This window comes from Caloenas nicobarica, chromosome 6, assembly GCF_036013445.1.
Source record: "Caloenas nicobarica isolate bCalNic1 chromosome 6, bCalNic1.hap1, whole genome shotgun sequence".
In the NCBI taxonomy this organism is placed as follows: Eukaryota; Metazoa; Chordata; class Aves; order Columbiformes; family Columbidae; genus Caloenas; species Caloenas nicobarica.
In genome coordinates, this window is record NC_088250.1 from 2457551 (window position 1) to 2481731 (window position 24181).

Sequence of the window (24181 nt, forward strand, 5' to 3'; positions counted from 1 at the left end):
AGCAGTTTGTCCCTTTCAGTTCTCTCCCGTTAGGGGGTGAGTGGGAGGAGGGGCCAGTGAGCGGTTTGGGGGTTTTGCAGGCTGGGTTAAACCACACCCAACCTGACTGAAAGGACAAATGCAGGTTAGACTTAATCTAGAGTAGCTACTGAAACCACGCTTTTAAAAACTCAACCCACCATTTCAGTAGCTATACAAAAAAACTGAGAACCCCTGTATCATGCTTGATACGGGAGGCAGGACGTCAAGAACCAGAAGGACACATGAGACAAGACACTTATCTACAGCTCCTGTTTGCTTTACTGAGGACAGAGTTTCACAGGTCAGTCACCCTCTTCACCTTCAGACTCTGACTCTGGAACAGAGAGACGTGGTCACCAGCAGCTCAGCCCCCCCGGCCCCCTCCCGCTGCTGTAGCACCCATGGGCATTGTGCACACCCACCTTTAGAGGGGCAATTAACTCCCTCACCCCCAAAACAAAGTATTATTGCACTAATGTTCCCAAAACGAACAGGCTCATGAGCTAAGCTGTTACCTTCTTCAGCGTTCTTGAGCCATTCAACAAACTTCTTCATTTGCTCCAGAAAAACACTCTTCCCTTTTGCAAGATGTGCATCTTTATACCACTTCAGGATGGGTTCTTCACTCAGCACTTCAGCTGCAAGATGTGCAAGAGCAGAATTAACACCACAAACTACCCGAGAGGAGAATTAACTCCACAAACCACCCAGAAGCAGCTCCTGAGACCCGCCCCCCGGCAGCCTTCGCTTCCTGCCCCAGAGCAGCCCCGGCTCCTCCCAGACCTGCACCAGAACCTTCTCTTTTAAAATCCTGACAACCGCACATTCCTGAGCGGCTGCTGGGGGTTTCTCAGAACTGCACTTCACCACCAAGTCTGGGGTGTTTCCCAGCTATTTGAGATGATGCACCCAAAAGAAAGCTTCAGTCAACTGCTAAGAACAGATGGAAGTTCTTGAAAGCCCCAAGTATACCACAGGAACTGTTCAGTTGGGGGTTTTTTTAAATTTTACAATATAATCTTCGGTTTAACACATTTCACAGGTGCACAGTCTGCTTTTGACCTTTTAAAAGGCATTTAACAGGGAGGCTACGGCACCCTAGAACACCTTGGTGGTCTTGAATGTCCACCTGTCCACAGGCAGCGTTCAGACAGAGAACCGAGAACACGCTGCCTTTCCCTCACTTGAAAGGGCCAAAGAGCCTTCAAATCTAAACTTCCACCTTTGCTTTTTACTGCTCCATCTTTGCAAACATGAAAATTCTTCAGCTTGTGAAGTGCAATTTTGGAGCACTCATCTTTCCCCCGAAGGTCTTAACCAGGACTGAAGCGTTCTGCAAATAAAGGCTTTTAAAAACCAAAACCAGACCCCAACGCTCTAAAAGCCCCCAGACTGCAACCCCCAGCAGGTACCTTTGTAGAAGAGCACCACTATTTTCTGGAAGGCCTTCATGAAGTGGATGTTGTCGTAACAATACTCCTGAATCTTCAAGAGCAGCGTCAGCTCTGACTGCCCTTGGGTGGTGAAGGCAGCGAGGAGAGGGCTGTATTGCTGCAACGGGAACCACACGTTGGCACACGCAGCGCAGGGATTTATCACCCCCCTAGAAGGTTTCACGCAGTTCCCATCAGACGCTGCTGAGGGATGTGCAACCAGAGTGCAGGAGTCTCCCTGCTCCTGCCCCAGCAGCTCCGACTGCCGACACCATTACGAGAATCCCCCGTCTAATGCTGTCGCTGCATGAGGGGGGTTGCAGGTTTTAACTCATTTCAAAGGGAGCTGGAGACAGAGAGAAGCCCGAGCCTGACGCAACACGTGCACCAGTCCCTACTCCAGTCATACCTTCAAGTGCTTAATGGCTTGTTCTGCTACCAGCTCCTCCTTTTTGTTCCATTCCACTGTGCTCATCACGCTCGACCAGATTATGGCTACCACGGTCTGTTCTGAGATGTTGTTCTTCTTCATCTCTTCCTTCACGTACAAGATTATCTGCCAGTTAGAATAAAACAGTCAACGCACAGGCCACATATGACACTGAGCTAAATTAAAACTTCTGTTCTAAAGCTTTCAGAACCACAAACATCCCTCTTGATCATACAGCGGGATTCAGGACATTAAGGAAAGCCTACGGAGGAAACACCAAAACACTCTGGGCCTCATTTTGAACACTGAGCTCTCAGTAAGAATTAAGGTCAGTATTTAATTAGGCATGTATCATCAGATTAGTACTAGATGCTATTGTATTTCAGATAATTTGAGCTAAGTTCCTACAGAAAAAAGGGAAAACAAAAAACAAAGAACAAGGAACAAAAACCAACCACCTACACCTTGTCTACAGACCAATACTTACATCCTTGAACGGATCTCCCCGCGACATCTGCTCCTGGAGTTCTTTCTGCAGCTCTTTGCGAGCTCCTATGGTTTGCTGGTTCCGAACGTACTCAGAAAGTTCTTTTAGTCCCGCTTCAGTGAAGTACTTGGAGAAGTGTTCAACACTTTGTTTGTTGGCCGGGAAGAGTTCCTGAAAACAAAGTTTACAACAACTCTCTCACAAAAGAAATGCATGCTGAGTACTTTGCTGGTAAATGCTATTTCCTAAAGTGTCTGAAGCAATAAATGAGTGATTTCCGTGGTACTCACCATCAGCCTGTTGTCCATGTTTACTTTGCGAAGACTGACAGCCACCGCATTAATATCTTTCTCATTTATCCATGATTTGAACAGTTTGACTGCAAAAGCTGCAGAAACACCTGTGCAACAAGAACAGTAATGTCATTGCAGTTCAAACCCAAGGGAACCGTGAGGCCTGAGAGTACCGGGCACCCGGTTTGCCAGAGCCTGAGTACTGAACTCAGCTCTCCTTGCTGCAATTCAGAAATGAGCCTGAAGATGTGATGAACTTTCTGCATCCGGAAAGGTCCCTCTCCAAAATACCCGCCCCTTGCCGGGCACACCAGTGCCAGCAGCCCCAGCGTCACGCAGGGAAGTCCTACACACAGGCTTTCTGAAAAAACTAGTTTTCTGAAGCCTTAGCAAGACCTCCCAGGTTGCGAGCCAGCCTGTTTACCTTTGCTGATCCTGCAGTAAATCTGTCACCAGATGAAACCAGTGAGCTGCAAGGGTGTAATGTCATCACAACGTCCCACCGCTCTTAGCTAAAGGAGGAGCTGGGCACCACTCACCTTCTTTAACCAAGTTCTCGTTGTACAGGCTGTTGAGGATGGAGGCGTTGAGCGTGCCGTTGGCCAGCAGAATGCCCGTCAGCATGGCCAGCTTGTTCCGCTCCGACTCCGAGAACCCTTTCAGGAACAGCAGCAACTGCAAGAGCAAGTCACATGAGTTGCCGTAAAAACGGCCATCTCTCCCCAACGCCTCCACGTCACACACTCTTGTTTGCATCACGCTGTTCGACCAGCAGCCTTCCCCACCACTCACCCAAGCAAGCCGTTCTTCTATTAACGGCTGAAGTGTTCTGTTTTAATAGTTCATTGTGTAACTCTTCTGTCTAGAGTGATTAACTAGCAGAATTAGGTTTATGTGTCTGCTGATAAGGACCTACTCCATACCTTTTTGACTTCATCTTCAAAGCCTTTCTCCAGGTACTTGTAACGCCTGATTAGCTTGTTAAAAACCTAAAAAGATACAGAGTTTATTTTTTTTTTGCTCTGAACGATCATTTTATTAGAACTTTTAAAAAAACAAGTTCAGTAGTTGGTCTGAACTCTTTTGAGCACTTTTACCTTAGATCAGTGCTACTCTACCTCTTTAAGTCATGCGTTATTTTTACCTGAACTTTCCACTACGCAAACATTTCATTTTTGACCACTAAACAGTTTTAAGTTAAATTGTACCGATTTCGGAACTAACCTGAGCAAATGCTTGCATGGTTTCTAGGTCTTCCTGTGCTGCAAACACACAGACGTTTGTACGTGTCATATCATCTGCCAGGGTACCGCCTGGGGCTAGAAGAAGGGTTTTGGCGTTAGCGGCGTCGCTCCCCAGCGAGAGCACCGCGGAGTCTCTGCACAGTGAGAATTCCAACACCCGTAACACGCAACGCGTTGTCCTTTCGTGACAGACTGGATCACTGGAGACACCCCAACATTCCCATCTGCTCCGCTGCTGTAGTGGAACCTTAAAATCGGTAGCTTAGATATGAACATTTCAATATTCTGACTCCCTAGTGCTAACTGGATTGGCAACACATCCTGTTTACATGTGCATAAGTTAACGTGGCGACACAAGCTCCTCTGCCCTTAAAGGGCTTCATCCCAGCACGTGCTTTTTGAGTGTCTGCTGCAACAGCGCTGCTTTCTAAGAGCCATTTAAATAAGTCACAACAGGAGATTAATCATTTATGTTCCACATTCAGTGCCCCAGAGATGAGCTTGAAACTTCAGTCTTGCAAGGCACTTCAGCTGTTTAGCTGCTAATTGGGAGATGCTTCTTCACCATCCCTCTCCAGTTTAATACAGGCGTTTGACTGGTAGCCAGGCTGTGTCACTAACTAGGGTGAATTCAAGTCACCAGCTCCAGAAACCCTCATCACCAACTTCTATGCTAGCCTAAAAGGGTATTAGAAACATGACTTGAGAGATGGAGACAAGCATTAGTGGTAAGAATATTAAAAATTGGTACGACAAAAGGATCACAGAATCATTTTGGTTGGAAAAGACCTTTAAGATCATCAAGTCCAGCCATTCCCCCAGCCCTGGCACTACCCCACGTCCCTGAGAACCTCGTCTGCGCATCTGTTCAACCCCTCCAGGGGTGGTGACTCCACCACTTAACGCCAGTTTTCATTCTGGCCTTGTCTGACTAAAGATCAAAGCTCATCTGCTTAGCCACTTGTTACAGAGGAGCTGAGTAAAAGACACCTATTATCACCATTAACACATTAACTTCCTCATGCAGTATGCACTGGCTTGAATGTGAACCCAGATTCAGTCAAGCAGAAAACATAAAGTCCAAATCTAGAAGTACATTTTGTTTTACTGCTTTTCAACCTAATTTAGCTTTATCTACTTCTTACCTGGCCAGCAAGCAGCTTTTCTGCTCTTTGCTCTTTACACACAGCGTGCACGTGAGTTTACAAAATCTTGTGTCATCACGTTTCACTTCCTCAGTTCCCCGTATTTTCTCCTGACTCGACCACTGTCTCATTTCCCACTCCCTGACATCTGCTGGAGACCGTGACCTCACTGTTGCCAACAAGTGATTTTTAACAGCATTTCCAAGACTAACCACACCAGATTCTTCCATAAACAATATTACTTTCCAAAATAACAGGGCGAGGTGCAAGGAGCACAGAATCGTGCCAGAATCTTTCAGGGCAACTCTGTTGGCCTTGCAACTGCAGATCACAGACCACAAACCACCATTCATCTGTCTCGCACCAGCAGGAGGGAACTTGACTACAAAGTCAAGACCCTTTTCTAGTTAAAAAAAAAAAAAAATCCAATATATTTTCCTTTAAGCCAAGTCTGTGCTTTCAAGAAAGCAAACAGTCTCAAGCAAAAGTGTGACAGGGCATACAGCGTATTTCTACAGTAACCCGATTGCTCGGTTAGTCACCAAAATGGGCAAACAGTTGCCCACAGGTACCTTAAATGCTGTTTTATACAGGCAACGGGCTCTTCAGCAGCTTTTTTTACACATAAACAAAACCGAGCTTTTGTATAATCAACTGAATGAAGGCTGACAGCAGCCCCCCAAAGGGACTTACCCAGCATTCCGCCAGCCACCAGGATGTCAAACAGCGTTTCTGCATAGCGGCGATAGTCAAGTTTTGCACCAGAAGCATCAAGAAACTTTGCTACTGCCTCCAAGTCAGTGCCGGTTTCAGTTAAACCTTGAATAATACAGTCCTGGAACTGAGTAGGGTCAAACCTCTCTTTTTCATCTGTAAAGACAAAGCATTGAAATGAAGATGCCACTCAGAGCTCTTTCATTTTCCAAGTTTGTCATTTTAATATTATTATTTAAAAAAACCAAAACCCACAACACACAAACCCCACAAAATTTGCACTGGCAAGCCTATTCCAGTCTTCCAAGACAATTGATATTAACAAGCACAAACAGTGACCTAACAGCATAGCCTAGTTTGGTTATCAGCCCTTCTGTGAGGGACACACTAGTGTCCTCATGGTCAACACAAGCATCGACACGCTGGGAACAGCTGGTGGAAGTCTGGAAATACTGGATCCGTTATTTTCCAGGACAGATCCACAAAGCTCATTGTTAGTGCAGAGTTGCTTGGAAGCCAAACTACAGTGTGCTGGTTTGACTGAAAATGGGTTAATTTTCTTCATGCAGTTAGAAACCTTTCTTTTCCATAGCTAGCACACTCATTATTTGGACTTAGTTTGAGAACAAGAAGATGATACCCCAGCACAGAGTTAATGTTTTCAATTGCTCTGGTCTGAGAGCCAAGGACACTCTGAGCTCTGGCCACAGGTGTGAGGCAGCCAGGATTGACTGACACGCAGACTGAAAGTATTCCAGCCCATTAGTGTCATGCTAATTATTTCAGGAGTCAGGGCCTTCCGGGGCTCTGGCTCTTCCGCTCTCTCTCGCTTGCTCTGGGGCGCAGCCGGGGGGAGTTTCGGTCAGGACGTTTAGTCCTGACTTTTGCCATTTTGCAGAGGCCTCTGGGCTTTTCTGCCTTTTTCCTCTCTTTTGAATCAGCTGTTCAGGACTGGGGTATCGCTTCCTGGGAGTGGCTGCTTAGTGTGGACGGAGTTTGTGGAGAATTGCCTTGAGTATCTTTCATTTCTATCATATATATATATTTACTAGTAGCATATTAGTATTTTGCTATTTTACTAAACTGTGTTTATCTCAATCCAAGTTCCTCCCTTCCCTTGCAATTTCTCTCACCTACTGGGGGAGGGGGTGAGTGAGCAGCTATTGTGGTTGTATTGCCAGCTCGGGTTAAACCACAATATATGGTTAAATGCTTAAAAAGAGACAAAACCCCAGAATGCCAGCATTTAGTCTGGCAGACAGACTAAATCCAGCTCTCTCACTTCAACAGTTTCTCAAGGAACTTTAACATTAAAATAGGTTCTCCAAGTCAACATACGCTTCTCTACAACTGAATTACTATTTCAGTACGTACGGCATCTTCAGCGTTGTCAGTTTGAGCTGGAACACTGAGAGCGCATTAATAAAACAGTATTAAACACAAACTCTGAAAGCTGTCCTCACTTCCCCTTTGAGTTCAAGAAAACACCATCAACACACTAAATTACTCATCACCTCTTCAGTCATCAACTGTTCTTACTGGCGTGCACATACAGAGATACGCAACATGCACTCGCACACCCCACACTTTGGAGGGGTTTTTTGTTTGTTGGGGGCGGTGTGGCGGGGTTTTTAATTATTATTATTTGGGGGGGTGCGGTGCGTGTGGTTTTTTTGGTTGGTGGTTTTTTTTTTGTGGTTTGGGTTTTGGTTGGTTGGTTGTGGGTTTTTTTTGGTTGGTTGGTTTGGTTTTAACTGAAATTAGGTATTTTTAGAGCATTAAGGAGACAATGCAACTTTTATCCAGCGGCTAGCACTGAAATTCCTACTGAGTTAGATGGTCCTTAGATGTCCGTATTAACCTGCACCAAGCCTGTGCTGGAGCTGCCCTGTAACTCAGGGGCGCTCAATACTTCTGCTGTCAGGCTGAATACACTCAGCAGTTCTAGCACAGCCATTTCTTAAGCCAAGGTTATCAATGTAAATTCAACCACCATTCTTATAGCCAAGCATTTTGCACGAGTGCAGAGAACATTCCAGCAGCCAGAGCTAGCCTCAAGACTTTGCATTTCGCGCGGTCTCTTTTAAAACACGTATGAGAAGAGCACAAAAGCATCAATGTTTTATTGACAAAAAAACCCGACATTTTACCGGGCGGGGGGGGGGGGTCTCTACAAGAGGCGGCTGCCTTACCTCTCTTCCTGGTTTTAAAACGCTGGCCCGATAGCGTCGGCTTCTGCGGCTTTTGATTATTCATAAAAGACACGCTGCAAGGAAGCGGAACGCGCCTCAGCTGCCTGCGGAGGAGCCGCCCGCCCAGCCCGGCCCGGCCCGGCCCCGCCGCCTCCCGCCCCGGCCTCCGTGTTCCCCGCGGCTCAGCCCCGCGCACGGCGGGCCCGGCGGGGCCTCGCTCCGCACAGCGGCCTTGCCGCCGGGCTCCGGTGCCTGTGTGGGGAAGATGAAGAACGAGGCTCCGCTCCCCTCCCCCTCCCTCCGCCTCCACACGAGTGCGGCCTGGCCTGGCCTGACAGGGCCTGGCCTGGCCTGACAGGGCCTGGCCTGGCCTGGCAGGGCCGGGCCTGGCCTGGCCCGGCGGCAGCCAGTCCCCACCGCCCCCCGGCAGCGCACGGCGGCCGGCCCGGCCCGTCTCCTCACCGACTTTAAGGCAGAGAGAAAACGCCGGAGCGGCCGGGAGCGGAGAGCAGGGCGAGCGTAGGCGGCGACGGAGCTGTCGGAGCGGAAGTGACGCCAGAGGAAGAGGGGAGGGCCGCGCTCGCGCCCCGCCCGGGAGGGACCATCCCTCTCCGCGGGGGAGGGGGGGGAAAGGGGCCGCACTGCCCCGGCGCCGCCCGCTGCCAACCGCCCGCGCTGCGCTGCGCACCCCTCTCCGCGGGAGTGAGCGCGGCCAGCCTGAGGCCTCGTGATTTACCGTCACATGCCATGAGCGGCCGGGTCCCCCCCCGCGGGCCGCGTGGAGCAGCCCGCGGCGGGAAACGGCGGCGCGGCGCGGGAAACGGCGGCGCGGCGCGGGAAACGGCGGCGCGGCGCGGGAAACGGCGGCGCGGCGCGGGAAACGGCGGCGCGGCGCGGGAAACGGCGGCGCGGCGCGGGAAACGGCGGCGCGGCGCGGGAAACGGCGGCGCGGCGCGGGAAACGGCGGCGCGGCGCGGGAAACGGCGCCGCCGCGGCGGCGGGAAACGAAACGGCTCCGCCACAAACCCTCATCGAACACCCCCCGGCAGCGTCCGCGGGCAGAGGCGAAGCGGCTCGGCCATGAGCCCGTTGCCAAAGGGCCGTTCGTCCGCTTGCAAAAACAGTGCCGAGGTGATGCTTCCCGACGTCGTGACAGTTGTATTCCACACCTTTTAACTGCCATGACATCACCATCCAAGGGAGATTTGCTAGTGACTTCGGTATTTTAAAATTTCACTCCTCATCTTCGAATTATTTACGCAGCAGAAACATGGCTTTGAAAGGGAAAAATACCAATCAATACGTTATATTATCTCTTGTCCATTGGATCATTTACTAAGAGCTGGTAAAGCTTCCTACCAAGGTGAACTGTGTTTTAGAGAGGCTGATGGCTTAACTGATTACGCTTAGAAAAATCAGACTTGTAAAACAGCTTCAGACAAAGCTTAAGTCAAGCAATTTTACTTGTGCATTTAAATACGGAAGAGAGATTGCACGACTTCTCCCTCCAGTCCCTCCACTTTGTTAGAACTACTTTCGCCAAGGTCTCTCCAGACTTGTCCAACCCCATCCTCGGAATCTGCGCCCAAAATCAACTCTGGACTTGGGGCAACACGGGGGCTCCCCCTCTAGTGCCAGAGCAAACTCCGTCCTTTGCGCCAGCCCTTGTGGCTGCTCTTGGCTCCTGGCAGTTCTACCGCTGCACCGTCTGCCTCCGATCGTCTCAAAACCATTTCTCTTCCGCCCATTGTACGCGCAATCATAGAACGATTCCAGTTGGAAGAGATCCTCAGGATCATCGAGTCCAGCCTAACTCTAACCTAACTCTAGCACTAAAATATTACAGCTCTGCCTCTGGAGCACTTCCTCCATTTTTGATATCCTGCTCGACTACACCAACTTAAATGTCACAGAAACACCCCAAAAATCAAATGAGGCAGGCGATGTGCTCCAAACAGACTTCATTCTAACCAGAACTGTGTAGCAGAGAACCACCTAGAAATGGGGTTTATCCGAAATCATTCAGCATTCCAACACCACTATAGAACACAGATTTGGATACCGGTTAGGAGTTGAATTCAGACTCAAGGCACCCCGAATGCACCTGCAAATAAAACCAAATACTAGTACATCTGTCAATCCAGCATCCTTGAATGTGAAGGGATAGTGTCTCATAGGCTTTGGTGGCTATTAAAATGACACCACCAATCACTTAGGTACGAGGAGGAACATTCTCTAACATCTAATAGAAATCAAAACTATGAACGTTCATACCTGTCCTATATCTATAGCTGGATTTATGCTAAAACAGGTATCCATGACGTCTGTTCTGATGTTCTGTTAAACAAATAAAAGGTGTTATATATTTAAAATACACAACAACAAAGGTATCCTAACTAATATATAGTCTTACCCATGAAAGGTGTGTCATCGCAAGTATGATAAATTTTTTCGGAAACATGAAAGCTACTTGAGACAGGCTGTGTTGTCCAGAGTTCACCTAGATAACATGGTTTGGGTGGTTGTCTGAAACCTGGAATGTGATGTGCAAACCCCACGAGTAAGAGGATGATCGTGTATTCAAGAATGGCTTTGTTGGTTGTTCCCCTATAAGACACTTAATTGCTTAACAAAGAAATAAAATTCCTTAATTTCAGCTTGTAATATATTTTGGGCGACACGTTTGTTAATAGGAATTCTTATTCGCTTGACCTGCAAAGTAACAAAAGGTGACAAAATGTCTTAGAAAATGAAATGTGAGCTTTTAGCATCAAGAACAGGAAAAAAAATTAACTACTTTTTTCTTTTGATTAATTACTGAAACTGTATTAGTAAGCAGCATATTGTTTTACTACTGTTGTATTTACTCCAACTACATCAACTTAAGGAGCATGTTAGTATAAGGTTTTAGTAAACAGCTAAGTAATTATAATTCTAAAAATTCTGTGATACGAGGCTATGTTAAAACTGTGGTATTTTGAGCTTCCTTGCGGTTTTTCAAACACTTATAAGCCAGGAGACAGGTTCATATGTTTCAGCCTCCAAAAAACCCAACACCCCACGTTTGGTACGCGCACAGATTTTACTGAGACAACCAGACAGTAGTGCCACTTGTAAAAAGGCAGGGCAGAACCTCTGTGAATTATCGAGAAATACCGACAAGCAGATGTGTGATCTGCACTGCAGGAAACAAAGTGCAGGTCTAGAACATGATGAACCCCTGGAGTGCAAACACCTCCGCGCTGCAGATGGGGAGACATCACTGTCCACACGGGTTGGGCCGTGATTTTTACAAGATTTGACTTGTCTGGAACTTACCAGCACCTGCACTGATGCAGAGGTACACAGGAGAACAACAGACAATGCACCTTCCCCAGGTCAATAGACCTATATGCTCCCCGCTTCAGCATATCCCTGAACTGACCGATGTTTTGGGGCTCTTATCACCACATGGGGTTATGAGCTGTCATTAACAAGCCCACATGGTGAAACTAACGTGTTGGAAAGCAGAAAAACTAATTATGGCAGCAGCATTCACATTTAATTTGATTTATTTACTTTCTTACAGTATATAAAAGCCAAAGTAATACAAAGAAAGTGAAGAAAAAAAAGTAAAAGCTGCCTAAGCCACACTTGTAGTGCCACTTGCAATGCTTTGCTATGACCTGCTTGGCCTCCAGTGACTACGTCGTGTCTTCCAGTCCTGTGCTCTTCTACGTCTCTGCCGTCTCCTGACATCTAAAATGGTCTAAACACCTATGCCTAAGCAGCTGAATTTCACTGACTCAGAGCAGGTACAGAGAGACAAGCAAATTGAAACAATATTTAATATCTTAATAGCCAAAGCAAAACCAGTTTAACCCACTAACCTGATTTCTGTCACAGATACAGTATCAACTCATAAAAGGGATGGAAGGCAAAAGGAGCAAATAGTCTGTGGAAAACTGAGGAGCAGTGAAATAATAAGAGCCTGCAGGGTGACACGTCAAACTAATTAGAGCCATTTCTTTTCATTCCAAACGGCAGTCTGCATGGCTCTGGGGCAATCTGTCCTAGGAGCAACTGCAAGAGCAATCACCACGCTCAGCAAGGAACAACCGACGCAGAGGTTCACTGAGACCTGACCTTGAACGGACAAACTACCTATTTTCCCAGCTCTACTTTCTTATCAACGAACCTGCTGCAATTTTCCAGGTGCTGTTATACTTGGGTTAACTTCTGTAGACTCACTAAAAAAGTGAAGTGGTTTCTCTGTATTAGTATGTATGCCGGATCAAAGCCCCAAGTTCAAGATTTGTGTATTTTGTGTCTGTGCATTCAGAACAGAAATCTCAGCTTTGCACTCCAAGAGGAGGAAAGGCTGAAATTCCCAGTCAGTTCAATATTGTGGATTCTGATGCTGAAATCAGAAAATTGTGGCTGGAGCTTTCAAAATATATTAACTTTGTATATTCTAGATAATTTCTTGGTCTCATCTTAGGTTGCAAATATGTACATATTTCAGATTTAATAACACCAGGATTTCTGTTACCATTTAATACATTGCTGCTTTACATCTCCCTGTTTCTCCAGCTGTGGTCTAACCACGCTGCACCCTGGGCAGCATCAGGTGACTGATCTTTGCAGATCATCTTTTGATTTCATTTCTTTTTTTCTATCTTCTTTATCACAGGAGTGGCCAAGAGTGAAAGTTCGTAACTGTAATGTCATAGCTCAATCTAGTCCTGAGCACAGGACTAAGCCCTGCTTAAGAATCCTTTCCAGAGACAGATTCATCCAGTCTCCTGTTCAAAGCACTCTGAACTCCATGCGAGTTTTCCCATGAAGTTCAGAGACTTTTGGTTTGCTCCATGAGAAAAAGAAAGCTTGTAGTGGAAATCACAGCTAAGTGACTCTTCCAACTTTTGGGATAAAAAAAAAAAAAGGCAGCCATAGCAATTTGCCTGGCATAGCAAAAGAAAAACATAACTCTTGTTTCTTGCATGTTTTTAACACAAAGATGTCTGTGCCAAAAGAAGCTTTACTACAAATCAGAGCATCACTTCTGATCAAAAAGGGACTGAAGCCAACAAACAAGGCTCTGATTCTTCAACAGACAAAGATCTCCGCACTCACACTCCACTGCAAGGCTCGAAGTTGAAGCCATGAAAAATAATGTATCATATGAAGTTGTTGAGTGCAATTAGTGGCAGTAAGTTATCTAACGTACCTTCACACTTCATCCTAACTTTCTTCTGCTGCAGCATTTGAGCTGAGTTGTTCAGCACGTCTTCCTTGTTGAATATCTATGCTTCAAATGCAGGAGATGTATTTCTAGCGATGAAATGCATTAATTCAAGTGAAGTACTACAATGAATATACTGGGTGGAGAATGAAGGTAAGGATGGAAGGTGCATTTTTTTGGTAGCTGATTCTATTCTGAAAATGAGAAAATATATTTATCTGTATGTTGATTAGTGTGTATTGGGGCAGTAAATCAGTTTTCCGTTCCATTCCGGTCCTGTGCGCTCTGGTTTGTCATTCACACGGATGTGGCCCCAGGAGTGGAGGAAGCAGATTCATCGTTTGTCATCTAAGAGAACAAGCAGGAAATGAAGATAGTGACTTGTGGGAACGTGACTGTAGTGAACAGTTGCAGAAAACACAGAATATAAAGGATCAGCATTATAAGCGTATTGCCTCATTTGTTTTTCTTCTGTATCCTTATTTTTCTCCCAAAGAGTACTGGGCACAGCAAGGAGTACAGAGCACAAGTCAGCGCGGCAAAGTACCTGGAAGGAGACTGAAGATGCTTGGAGGCTGATCCATTTCATGTCAATGAGAGGAGCTATTTAATCCTCTATGGGATTTGACACACAGAAGAAAGGAGAAGGCTTTGCGGAAAGAGGGGATTGTAAACATTATGTAAATTTCAAAGAAAAAATATTATAGAAAATCAGGGAAATTCCAATACAATGCTTGAATGGCATTTGTTGGAATAACTTGTGTGAGGCCTCTTACTAGACATTTCGGTTACAAGGAGCCATATGCTGCGTACAAAGCATGATCAGCTGGAGACATCGTTAGGCACCCACCATTCAAGGTGCCAGAAGCAGTGTGCACTTTTACCCAGAGAAATTTCAACAGATCCTTCCCCCACCTCCTTATTACCATGCCAGTGAAGCCATCTGCGCAGCCTGCCCGTATTTGTTCAGCGGTCAGAGGGCTGTTCAGCTCAAAGGTCTTCTTCAGTCCTCTTTCGTCCCTCACACGAGTCACTGCATCTCTCAAAGCGAAGAACACGGAGCATCCCAAGAAAAGTCCTGCCTCACCTATCCCCTAAAAATAAAAGAAAAAAAAAAAGAAAACAATTATGTGTAGATTTTGAGCAAGCGAGCCATACTGATACCAGCTAAAAAGCTTAAAAGTCAGTGACTCAAGAAGCGTTTTGTCCTTCAGTAAGGAAGCTTATTTTAGATTTAGTGGAAGGAAGCTCAGATCACACCAAGTCTTCTGATGGTAGCTGCCTCCAGGCAGCTACAAAGGTTGTGTTCAAATATTGGCTACTGATTTTAGACTCTTTTTGGCTCATTGCTAAACTGAAATTTAGACTAACTGGCAGATAAAATGAAAACAATCTAAACCCTGGTACAGATACAAGTAAGAAACAGAGCCTAAACTGATGACAGTTCCCTGCGGACAAACACCACTGACATCCTCTCCCTGTTCTGACATAAGATTCACGTTTGTTCCTGATCTCAAAGATGGGTCAAATCCACCCTCATTCCGTAGTTCTCTCAGTGCTGTGGTATCGAACACCTTAATCTGGACTGGACTGGGATATTGCAGCTGAATCTTACTTATCTCCTTGCTAAAATCTGAGAATCAAATGTCTTCACCAAACATGGTGCATGAAGACAGAATCACACCTTCCTACGGTGAATTTTAAGGCTAACTACAGGGTCACAGAAAGGTATAAAAGCTCTGCTTCAAGATGGATAGATCAGCTCCAAATCAACTACTTCATCTAGATGATATTTTTTAAAATACATACTTTTCTAATTCTGTATTACTGAGACAGCTTTAAATAATTTTAAAGGACCTATTTGTTCTTTAATAACTTTCACCGTAAATTGTGCTTTTTCCTCTTGTCATGCTGTTTTATTTTACCGTATTCTAAAAGCGTACTTAGTACTTGCAACAGCCAGAGATTTGCAGAATTACTTTCACCTTGATTTACCATTACTACTTACATGGCACTGGCCAGAATATTTGCTGGTGTGAACTGAAGCAATTATTATATCAACTAAATACTTGAGCTAATCTCTCATACAAATACACACATACTACCTATTTCTTATTGCATACCACACGTAAGTAAGCTGCACACTCTCACTGTCATGATTATTTCTCCATCAATTTCTTTGGTATTTTTAGTCTAAGTCTTCAGTTTATCACCATATTATAAAAGTACGATTCTAAATTCAGCTTGCAGCTTCTGTGTATGATCTGTTAATGAAACCCTAAAATTGCTACTTGCCAACTATGAAAGATATGCAGCGATATCTTGCATGATATCTCTTCATATTAGCTTCCCTGATGTCGTAAATAAAACAATTTTATGGACACTTGTTTGAAATGCTAAAGAAACTGAAAACGTATATATGTTTTATATCAGAGTAATTTCTCTGTTTGTCTCAGGATCTAAGAATTGGGCCCTGTGACGGTCGCTTACCTTGGATGCATAGATGGCGTAAGGATTTTGGGAAGATGGCAGCAGGGAAACACTAAACTGTTCTGGAATATCACAAACAGCGGGGATCTTATACTGATCTGGACCCCGAGTACAGAGGACTCCTTCTGGAGAGTATTTTAATTCCTCCATTGTGTACAGTCCGATGCCTTGAACAAAGGCACCTTCAATCTTTAAATAAGAAAAGAAACAGCATTTACCTACTTGTGTTTGGTAAAATGGGTACAACTTTGGGAAGAACTGATTTGTGCCACTAGCTGATAGAAGACCATTTTCTTTCCTGTTTGCCTAATGTGATTCTTCAACATTTTGAGGTTACTGTGATGGGTGAAAGCTGTCACACTCCTCTCTCACACCAGGCAAACGCTTTCATGATGAAGCGATGAGATCTGTGGACCAGCCTGCAATGAAGAAAGGTGTTTCCCTGCTATCAGGTGGGGAAGGCAGGTCAAACAACACGAGAATCTGCAGACTGGAGATCACAACCAGGATTTAAGTCCAGCAGACAGTGGGCATATATACTTACAGGAAGTACTACACGTTGGCACCATGGGTAAAATTAAAGCTTCATGGACAGCTATAAAGCTGTTAATAACTGAAATGGGGCAAGTGTACAAGTAAAGGATCTTCTCATATGATCTATGACTTTAAACATTATCTAGTAAGAAATTAACGTCTTCTGAATTAATGAGGTCATTTTCACTTCAGATAAGGCTACCAGTGTAATAGAAATGAGACAGCAGGAAATTCTTGACACATACCTGTCCTATATCCACAGCTGGATTTATGCTGCAGCCGATGTCCATAACAATGTCTGTTCTGAGGTTCTGTCAGTAAAATTCAAATGCACATTACTGAGGGAGAGGCACAGAGTGGAGGCATTAGAACATAATGTGGGTTGGAGCTGGTATTCAGTGGAATGATATATGCTAAGAGGCTCCTCCGTGTACACAATTTCCAAGTAATTTCCAGTATCCCATTACAAGCAAAATGAGCTTGTCTCAACTTGAGCAGAAGTTCAGCCAGAGACAGCCCTGCCAGATTTTTCCCATTGTGCAAGGAAATCCCCACATAACTAAGTACAGACAGAGGGCACATGATGAGCAGTTTGGGACATTTAGCTGTCTAGATGGTCAAAAGCCTGGAAATAGAATATTTAGCTCTGCTGTAATTTGTTTGCTGGCAAACAGGGAGAGAACAAGCAAAGGACATGTCAGATGTTTGCCACGACCCAAAAGGTGAACCCATGTGCTATCGACACAGATGTGCCAAAAGCTGGTTAACACCGCACAGCTTTCATTCTGCTCCGCCTACAATTTGCATTTACATTGCTGATATATTTACTATCATGTGAGGACAGGTGACTTATTCATGCAAAACCTGGAGCATTCAGTGATACAAACAAATCTCTCTCACATTATTTACAAAACTTCCATGGCACTCAATTATTACCTTGTGATCTCCTGTTAGACAGTTAATTTCAACCTCTGAACAAGCAGCTCCATAAAGAAAATATGTGAACGGTTGTCCCTCCCCTTTGTCCCAATCCATGGTTTCATTGTAACCTCTGATGGAAGAAGCAAAGTCCACAGGAAGAAAATTAATGAACGTTTGCATCATAACAAAGCAGATGAGCACAAGAAAGTTTGAAACTACTTCAAGTGGAATCTTAAATAACAAATCAGAATCCCAACAGTTAAGTTCCATGAAAACCTACAAAGCACTAGTAGTTTAGGTTTGATGGGGCTGGTATTTACATAAAATTTAACAGACAAGCAAGCTATTTCAGTTCAAGAGAGTCCATAACCAGCATAATCCCAGAAATAGACTAATAAATACAGAGTGATCAAATACAGAATACAAATTTAAGGTGATGGTTGCTGAGGTTATAGCACCTAAACGAATTCAAAAAAAGGGAAGAAAACTGGCCAGGACCTAGGACAGAATTATTTACAAGAGATAAATGAGTTAAGATTACAGAAACTGCCTATAGAATGAGTGAGAGGGTTAAAGCAGGAATATTGAAATAAAGGTGTAATTACTTAGAAGGGAGTGGGACTAACTGAGGAAACTATAGTAGTCAGGATGGAGTAAATTCAGCAGACTCAAGAAGACACTGAAATGCAGTATCTCCCAACAACACGAGCTACGTGACCAAGGTATGTTTTCTGACCATGTATGACTGAAATGTCTTTGTTGACCACAGTTAAAATTATACCACGTAAACCCATTATAGTATGATCCCAAGCATTGAACCGTGCATTGAAAAAGGGATACACAAAACTTTTCACATCCCATCTACCTCAGCTAGTTTTTGAGATTCTAGGATGCGGAGAATATGACTGGATAGGAACTAGAGCAGCACTACAGGATTTGAGGCTCAGGGATCTGCAGATGTTTTTGGACACCATTAACCATCAGTAGTAAAGTATGACTTTTGCTCATTCCTTTGGAGATACCAACATTCCGAAGGAGCTGCATAAGCAGAAAACATACTTGAACAGACTTAACAGCATGAAGAGACATTTTATTTTGGCTTTTCTTAGTTTTAAGTAAGTACGGGTTTGTGAAGTGCCTCTTCAACTTACACCAGACTGCCTGAACACATGAAAAACCGTGATTGATAGACTGATAAGTAGGTAAATACAGGCGGAGGGAGACAAGATATATGGCACAGCAGAATAAGAGAGCAGCTTTGCTTTGAATCCCACCTGAGCTACAGCACAAGAATTTTTCTTTCTGGTTCTTTATAAACACTGTAAAAGAATTCCGAGAAAAAGGACCACGAGACGGCACTGGAAAAGAGCAGTGGGAACTGTATTTAAGACCCCCGTGTCCTGCTATAGTGTGATGTTGTGAATAAAGCCATCTCTAAGAGTTTATACGGGGGGAATTTTCTGAGGCTCCAGAAGCAAAGAGGTCAAAACAATGACTCCAAAACAGGGGTCAGTGAGCAACCCCACTTCTCATGTGGGGTTCCCCCCTCCAGCTTTCAATTAGTGCTGAATGACAGCATCTGATTCTTTTTTTTTTTTTTTTTTAATTACCATGAGCTTTCTCTTAAACTCAACCAGATGTTTAAAATTCTCCTTCCTCAAAAGAGAAATAACCTTGAGGTTCAGATCTAGAATGAAATGGTCCTGATTGTCCACAAGTGCACCTTATTGCTGATTACAGGTGTGTGCTGGATAAATATTCTAATGTTGCCACTTGTTATTCCTGTCATGCTACTCAGTGTGATCACGTTTGTGGGTAAAAGTGTAAATAATTTCTAGTACAAAAATAATTATAGCTTATAGCAATACAGCCTCCAGTAAGTAAACTGTATCCCACTTTGCACACCTGCTCTTATGGGCAGCAGTCACTTTTTTTGTGCTTTCTGGTTTGCCAATGGCCAAATCATGGAGCAAAGATGGGATGAAATATTTGATACTTTCTAGAGAGTCCCCACAGGGCCAGGAATAAATTAGCACTTCTACTTCATACTCCAATCTCCCATAAATCAAAGTATTACATAAAACATGAGCTGGGCCATTAGAAAGAACTATTAGACAGAAACCTCTATTCACAGCATTGGTTATCTTCAGAAATCAGTCCTGGTCTAACCTATGCATTTTTAAGGAACAAAAATATATTACCTAAAGTAGCCAGTAGCTGAAAGACTCACACTCTGTTCAAAAGCTTCTTTAATCTGTAAAATACAGCAGCATTTGTGGTAAACCAAGGAAGGAGTCAGGAATGAACACAGCATACACATTTTTACTTAAGGTACATAGATGTACTTATTTACATATATTACTTAAAAACCAAACTGTAGCAAATTGTAAGGCAAGGAAGACCAGCTGAGTTAAGCTTGTTGAGCTGTACACCATGCCTAATACTATAGAACTAAACTTTTGATGAGCAATCTGAATTCTTTTGGCAACACAATAAGGAACAGACCTGTCAACAGTGGCTCCTGCAGAATCTTTATTACTGCTAATGCCATAGTCAGGAAGGGCCCTGCTCCATTTTTCTGCTCAGGTTCAACAGAAAGGGATCCCTCTTTGTCGATGGAACAGAACTGGTTGATAAGTCACTGAGATCAAAGATCTCATGACCTCTTTGCACAAAAATGACAGCTGACAAGAGAAATGCTCTGTGCAGTGTCGTTCTGCTGGTGGTGAAAATGACAATGTGAGGTCCTAAATCTATTCCCTCTCAGTGATTCTCCTGTTAGATTTACTCAGTTTACAAGTCAAGAAGTTATTTTACTTTTTAAAAGTTTTTAATTAATTGTACTTTACTGACTTTGCAAGACGCAAAATTGATTTTCTCTGCATATATTGACAATCGTTCTTAGGTCAGCCACTTCTGCTAATATTTTGGGTGTGTCTAAATTATCCAAATTAATCTGGCACCTATTAGAGGAGAACTGGATTTTATCTTCGCCTACGTAGCTGCTGGTTATCAAGCTGCTACACGTATTTCAATATTATTTGCTATTGCGAGGAATTACTACTGCCAAGCAAGTGTTTGCATTTTTGCAGTTATTATACTATTTAATCACTTGAGAAGAAACACCCTCGTGTACTGAATCTGTAAATGCCTCAAGGCAGGGACTGCCCTTTGCATTAGGCCGTAGATAACAAGCAATACTGGATACGAAGAAATAACAAACCGGTTTTCTTTTAACATCTCCATACATAGGACTACATTCCTCGCCATATCTTCATAAAAGTAGTTGATATTATAGCCGAAAGCTTTTAGTTAATAAAATTCAGTTTCTGGCCCTAAAATTCTATTTGAGTTTGAAGTGGGCACCAGACAGGTCCCATTTCTGTAAATAGCTTTAGCACTACTTGTGTACTACTCTACTGCAAATATTACTAATACTATAACTAATTACGTATTACAGCAATGGAAGCGAGGACTCCTGCTAACTTTTTTGCAGTTCTGCAATATACTGCATAAGGAAGAGGGATGGAAAGAAGAGGTTGAGGAGGCTTCTCTTGATTGATTTGGTAAAAATAAGCAACAGCCATGTGTGAAAACTGACACTGTATACATATACCCTGACAGTCTTTGGGCACTGGTTTGTCTGAGGGGAAATTGCGTTGGCTTATGTTACTGCAAAAGCCAATATTTTTTTCTATATTAAAAACTTCTGTGCCTCCAAAAGTGACTTCACAGGTAGCTTCTCCTCCTTTCCAACTAGATATAACCTAGGGTTTGTTTCCCACATATCTAAACCAAGCACCTACACTCCATCTTTCTGTGAAATAACCTGTTTCTGCAGTTTTAAACTTTAGGATTATTAAGCCGAGCAGACTCATAGACTACTATATATATATGTGTGTGTGTGTATATCTCACAGTTTCCACAAGGACAGAAACCACATTTAGTAGGATTCACGTGTCTTACCCAGTCATTCCAGGTCCCTTTTGGGTTCTGGTTGATGATCGGCTGCAGGCGTTTCAGAAGAGTTTGGCAAGCATCCTGGTGAGAATTCAGGAGAATATAACACAAAATTAACACAGATACATTTGATATCATTCAAGATATGTTCTAGTTAGCACTTAATTAGTATATGCTTTACTGTCATCTCAGTTTGAAAAAGTATGGTAGGGGATAGATACAAACAAAGGGTTAATTTAAAAGGGCTGGAATCTGCAGGAATCAGTAGATTTAGAACAGGATACAAGACTTGTTTGGGACTTGGTAGTTTGTTATATGAAACAAGGATTTTGTCAAACATAAGCCTTTCAGGGAAAGCTCAGATGATGTTCTGAAGATGCATAAGCACCATTACTGAGGAACTGTCAACAAGCCATGTTTCTTCTGGGAAACCTCCAGTGGTATTATTGGAAATCTCTGACTTGATTTCTAGAGGATCACTAGTGCTTAAAGTTTGGCAGGCATCAAATACCACAAGGGCCAGGGTGTTTTGTTAAACTAAGTACTGCTCTTTACCTTCACAGCCATGCCATTGACATCCGTCCCCGCAGATCCTACTGAGGCACATGCGTTGGGAACAGTCGTCGTGCTCGTTTCACAGAAGTGAATACGTGACATGGGGATGTTCAATTCCCGACTAGCAACCTGTTTCAGGAAGAACACCACATTCTTCTCTGTTTTAAAAACATTCTAAACACCCCAGCACTTCCCCAGTACTTGCTAGAAGTCAGCGACACCAGGAAAGATAAAGTTCTAGCAAGTCTTCTTCCAGCCTCCAGCTGAAATCGTTCTGCCCAGTTTGTCAGCACAAAGAAACAGCAAAGAAGGGGAGTGTTTCAGCTGTCCTCAAACTCAGGATCGAGACTCTGGAGTCCAACATGTGGTTCCTGATTTTGCTGCTTATATCCTGTATGACTTAGGGCAAATTATGCAGGCTCAGATCCCAGGCTTTCATTGACTCGATAAATACCTTTACGGATCTGTCTCTCAATTATCCATTAAACAAACATGATAATAATAATACCGTCTGGACTCTACACGAATCTGAATGCTGACTGTCCATTTTTTACCATGGGTTTTACGTGATCAGCCCCCCTCAAATCTTATTTCTAATAAGCCTCTTCACGTACCATTAGAAGAATGAAACCCAAACAATCTGTTTTTTCTTCCTGTCTCTGTGACTCTTAATGAAAGCATCTTTGCTCTCTGGCTCTATCAATGCAAAGGAGCAGCAGCTATACCGATAAACTGTCCTACTGGTACACTAACTAACCAAGAAGAAAACCTTCACACTGTTGATCTGCATGACAGATGAAGCACAAGGTGATATTTGCTTGGATCATTTGTTACCTGGATCATTTTTGTATGAATACCCTGCCCCATCTCAATTCCACCATGTGTCAGAAGCACAGACCCATCAGTATAAATATGAACCAGAGCAGCAGCCTAAAAGAGACAAACAAAATCAAGATTAGACTAGTGAGAAATATGTTGTACATGGTGACAAACTGATGAATCAAAAAAGACAGACACGGTGTTGCAGAATATTTCGCTTTATCTGTTTAATGTTTTTGAATAGAAGGCAAAATTTGGAATGCTAGTCCCTGTTCTTTGTCTATAATGAACTTCAAAAGAAAAAGATACAAATCCTTGGAGATCTGCCTTTTCTCTTGCTAGATCCTGAAATAAATCTACACCGGGCAACAATATCTCAATGGTTCCAAAAGAAGCCTGAGGACCTCCCTCACTAGTGGCTGCACACGCAAATTGCTGCAAGTTCCTTTTTCTCGGTCATTGATGTTTTAGAGCCTTTGGACATGGGTTTTTCAGCTGCCTGGGTTGGGCCACTGTCAGCACTAGACACAGCGGGAAGGTTCTGAATGAGATTTTCCTCCCGGACTCAGCTGGAAGAAGCGCTGTGTAGACTGCAAAGACCCTGTGACTTCAGCCAATTTGATATGATACAAGTCTGCCAATTAATTTTCAGTTGATAAAATGCTGTCTATTCCAGAAGCACTGGACACCTACAATGAACAAAACAGAAAGAACCAAAAGTACTACTGTCCTCCTTTTCTTCCTTAAACTTCGTCTTCAAAGCGTAGCCTTCGGGGAACAACCATGAGGAGCATGATAGTTTGGCAGAAGTTGCAAGATAACGCATTTTGTATCCTATGGTAAGGTAACCGAAATCTTGTATGGATAAAAAGCTTAGCTCACTTTTCTTTAAAGAAACTAACCTGAGAAAGATACTGTGTGCCAAATCCGAATGGAAACTTCATTGGTACAATGGCAATTCCTTTTTTCTTCCAGTAGTTTTGTTTGTTAAATTCACTGACAGCTGCTCTTCTACTGTAGAACGCAGATTTCTCCATACATTCATTCCAACACCGTTTCAAGTTTTGTGGATCAAGCTTTTGTTTGAAGTGTGTCTGCTCGTTCTCCTTATACATGTTGATTTCCCTAATCTGAAATAATAAAATGAACAGCTATCACATAATCTTGTTAAAGGTAGACTGACCATGTAGGAGGACTACTAGTGTTTTTTGAACAGTTATCAGTTTGATTCAGTTTTTAAGAGCACGCTATTCATTCAACAACTAGACACTGATTTAAAAAATATTAATTTTAGCACAAATTATGTTCAACTTAGAAAAGATTTGTTCAAACAGTTGAGCTAATCTAAAGGGTTTTAACTCTCAGACCGCAGAGACTTCATTTTAGGAGGGAAGACGCCTTCATTTTGTCACCTTTTCTGGTGATAAACCGGTTTTATCTGCAACTCCTGTGATCCACGTTTCTGTCACCAGCGCTGACTGGGGAAAGCCAAACCCTCGGAACGCTGTGTTTGATGGCAAGTTTGTTTTGCAGGTGTAAGCACAGCATCTCAAGTTGGGAATCTTGTATGCGTTGTCCATTTTTAATAAGGCTACTTCTGCCACCTGAGGTAGGGGACAAACAGGTATAGTTCAATGTCAGAACAGTGCTTCTTTCAAATTCACATTTAAATCTTTCTCACCTCATATAAAGACCTTAACTTGAGACAATTAGCTTTCA

General features: G+C 43.6%; 2 protein-coding genes across 5 annotated transcripts in view; both read right to left on the reverse strand.

The window, feature by feature from the left end:
• Positions 1-277: 277 nt before the first annotated feature.
• BZW1 (basic leucine zipper and W2 domains 1) lies at positions 278-8520 on the reverse strand. Of its 3 annotated transcripts, none has more exons than XM_065638231.1 (12): positions 8426-8520; positions 7960-8033; positions 5747-5923; positions 3889-3983; positions 3588-3653; positions 3204-3339; positions 2662-2771; positions 2372-2542; positions 1864-2010; positions 1434-1572; positions 537-659; positions 278-355 (listed from the first exon to the last, which is right to left on the reverse strand). In XM_065638231.1, the coding sequence occupies exons 2-12, from the start codon at positions 8021-8023 to the stop codon at positions 324-326; spliced, it is 1260 nt and encodes a 419-aa protein (XP_065494303.1). In that variant the 5' UTR covers positions 8024-8033; positions 8426-8520; the 3' UTR covers positions 278-323. The 3 variants fall into 3 exon arrangements, with proteins under 3 accessions (XP_065494303.1, XP_065494302.1, XP_065494305.1); XM_065638230.1 differs by having other exon boundaries at positions 8422-8512; XM_065638233.1 differs by lacking the exons at positions 7960-8033; positions 8426-8520 and having other exon boundaries at positions 3978-3983; positions 5747-5917.
• Positions 8521-11492: 2972 nt separating this feature from the next.
• The window catches only part of AOX1 (aldehyde oxidase 1), a 39505-nt gene continuing 26816 nt past the window's right edge, over positions 11493-24181 (reverse strand). The window contains exons 25-35 of one of the 2 annotated variants that reach the window (XM_065637389.1): positions 23875-24066; positions 23365-23592; positions 22478-22573; positions 21644-21772; positions 21095-21169; positions 19330-19382; positions 17144-17258; positions 16453-16518; positions 15674-15862; positions 14110-14277; positions 11493-13531 (exon numbers count right to left, since the gene is read on the reverse strand). In XM_065637389.1, the coding sequence (XP_065493461.1) occupies positions 13481-13531; positions 14110-14277; positions 15674-15862; positions 16453-16518; positions 17144-17258; positions 19330-19382; positions 21095-21169; positions 21644-21772; positions 22478-22573; positions 23365-23592; positions 23875-24066 (1362 nt within the window). In that variant the 3' untranslated portion in view covers positions 11493-13480. Of the gene's footprint in view, positions 13532-14109; positions 14278-15673; positions 15863-15912; positions 16093-16452; positions 16519-17143; positions 17259-19329; positions 19383-21094; positions 21170-21643; positions 21773-22477; positions 22574-23364; positions 23593-23874; positions 24067-24181 lie in introns of those variants that run through there. The other variant, XM_065637390.1, reaches the window with a different exon arrangement.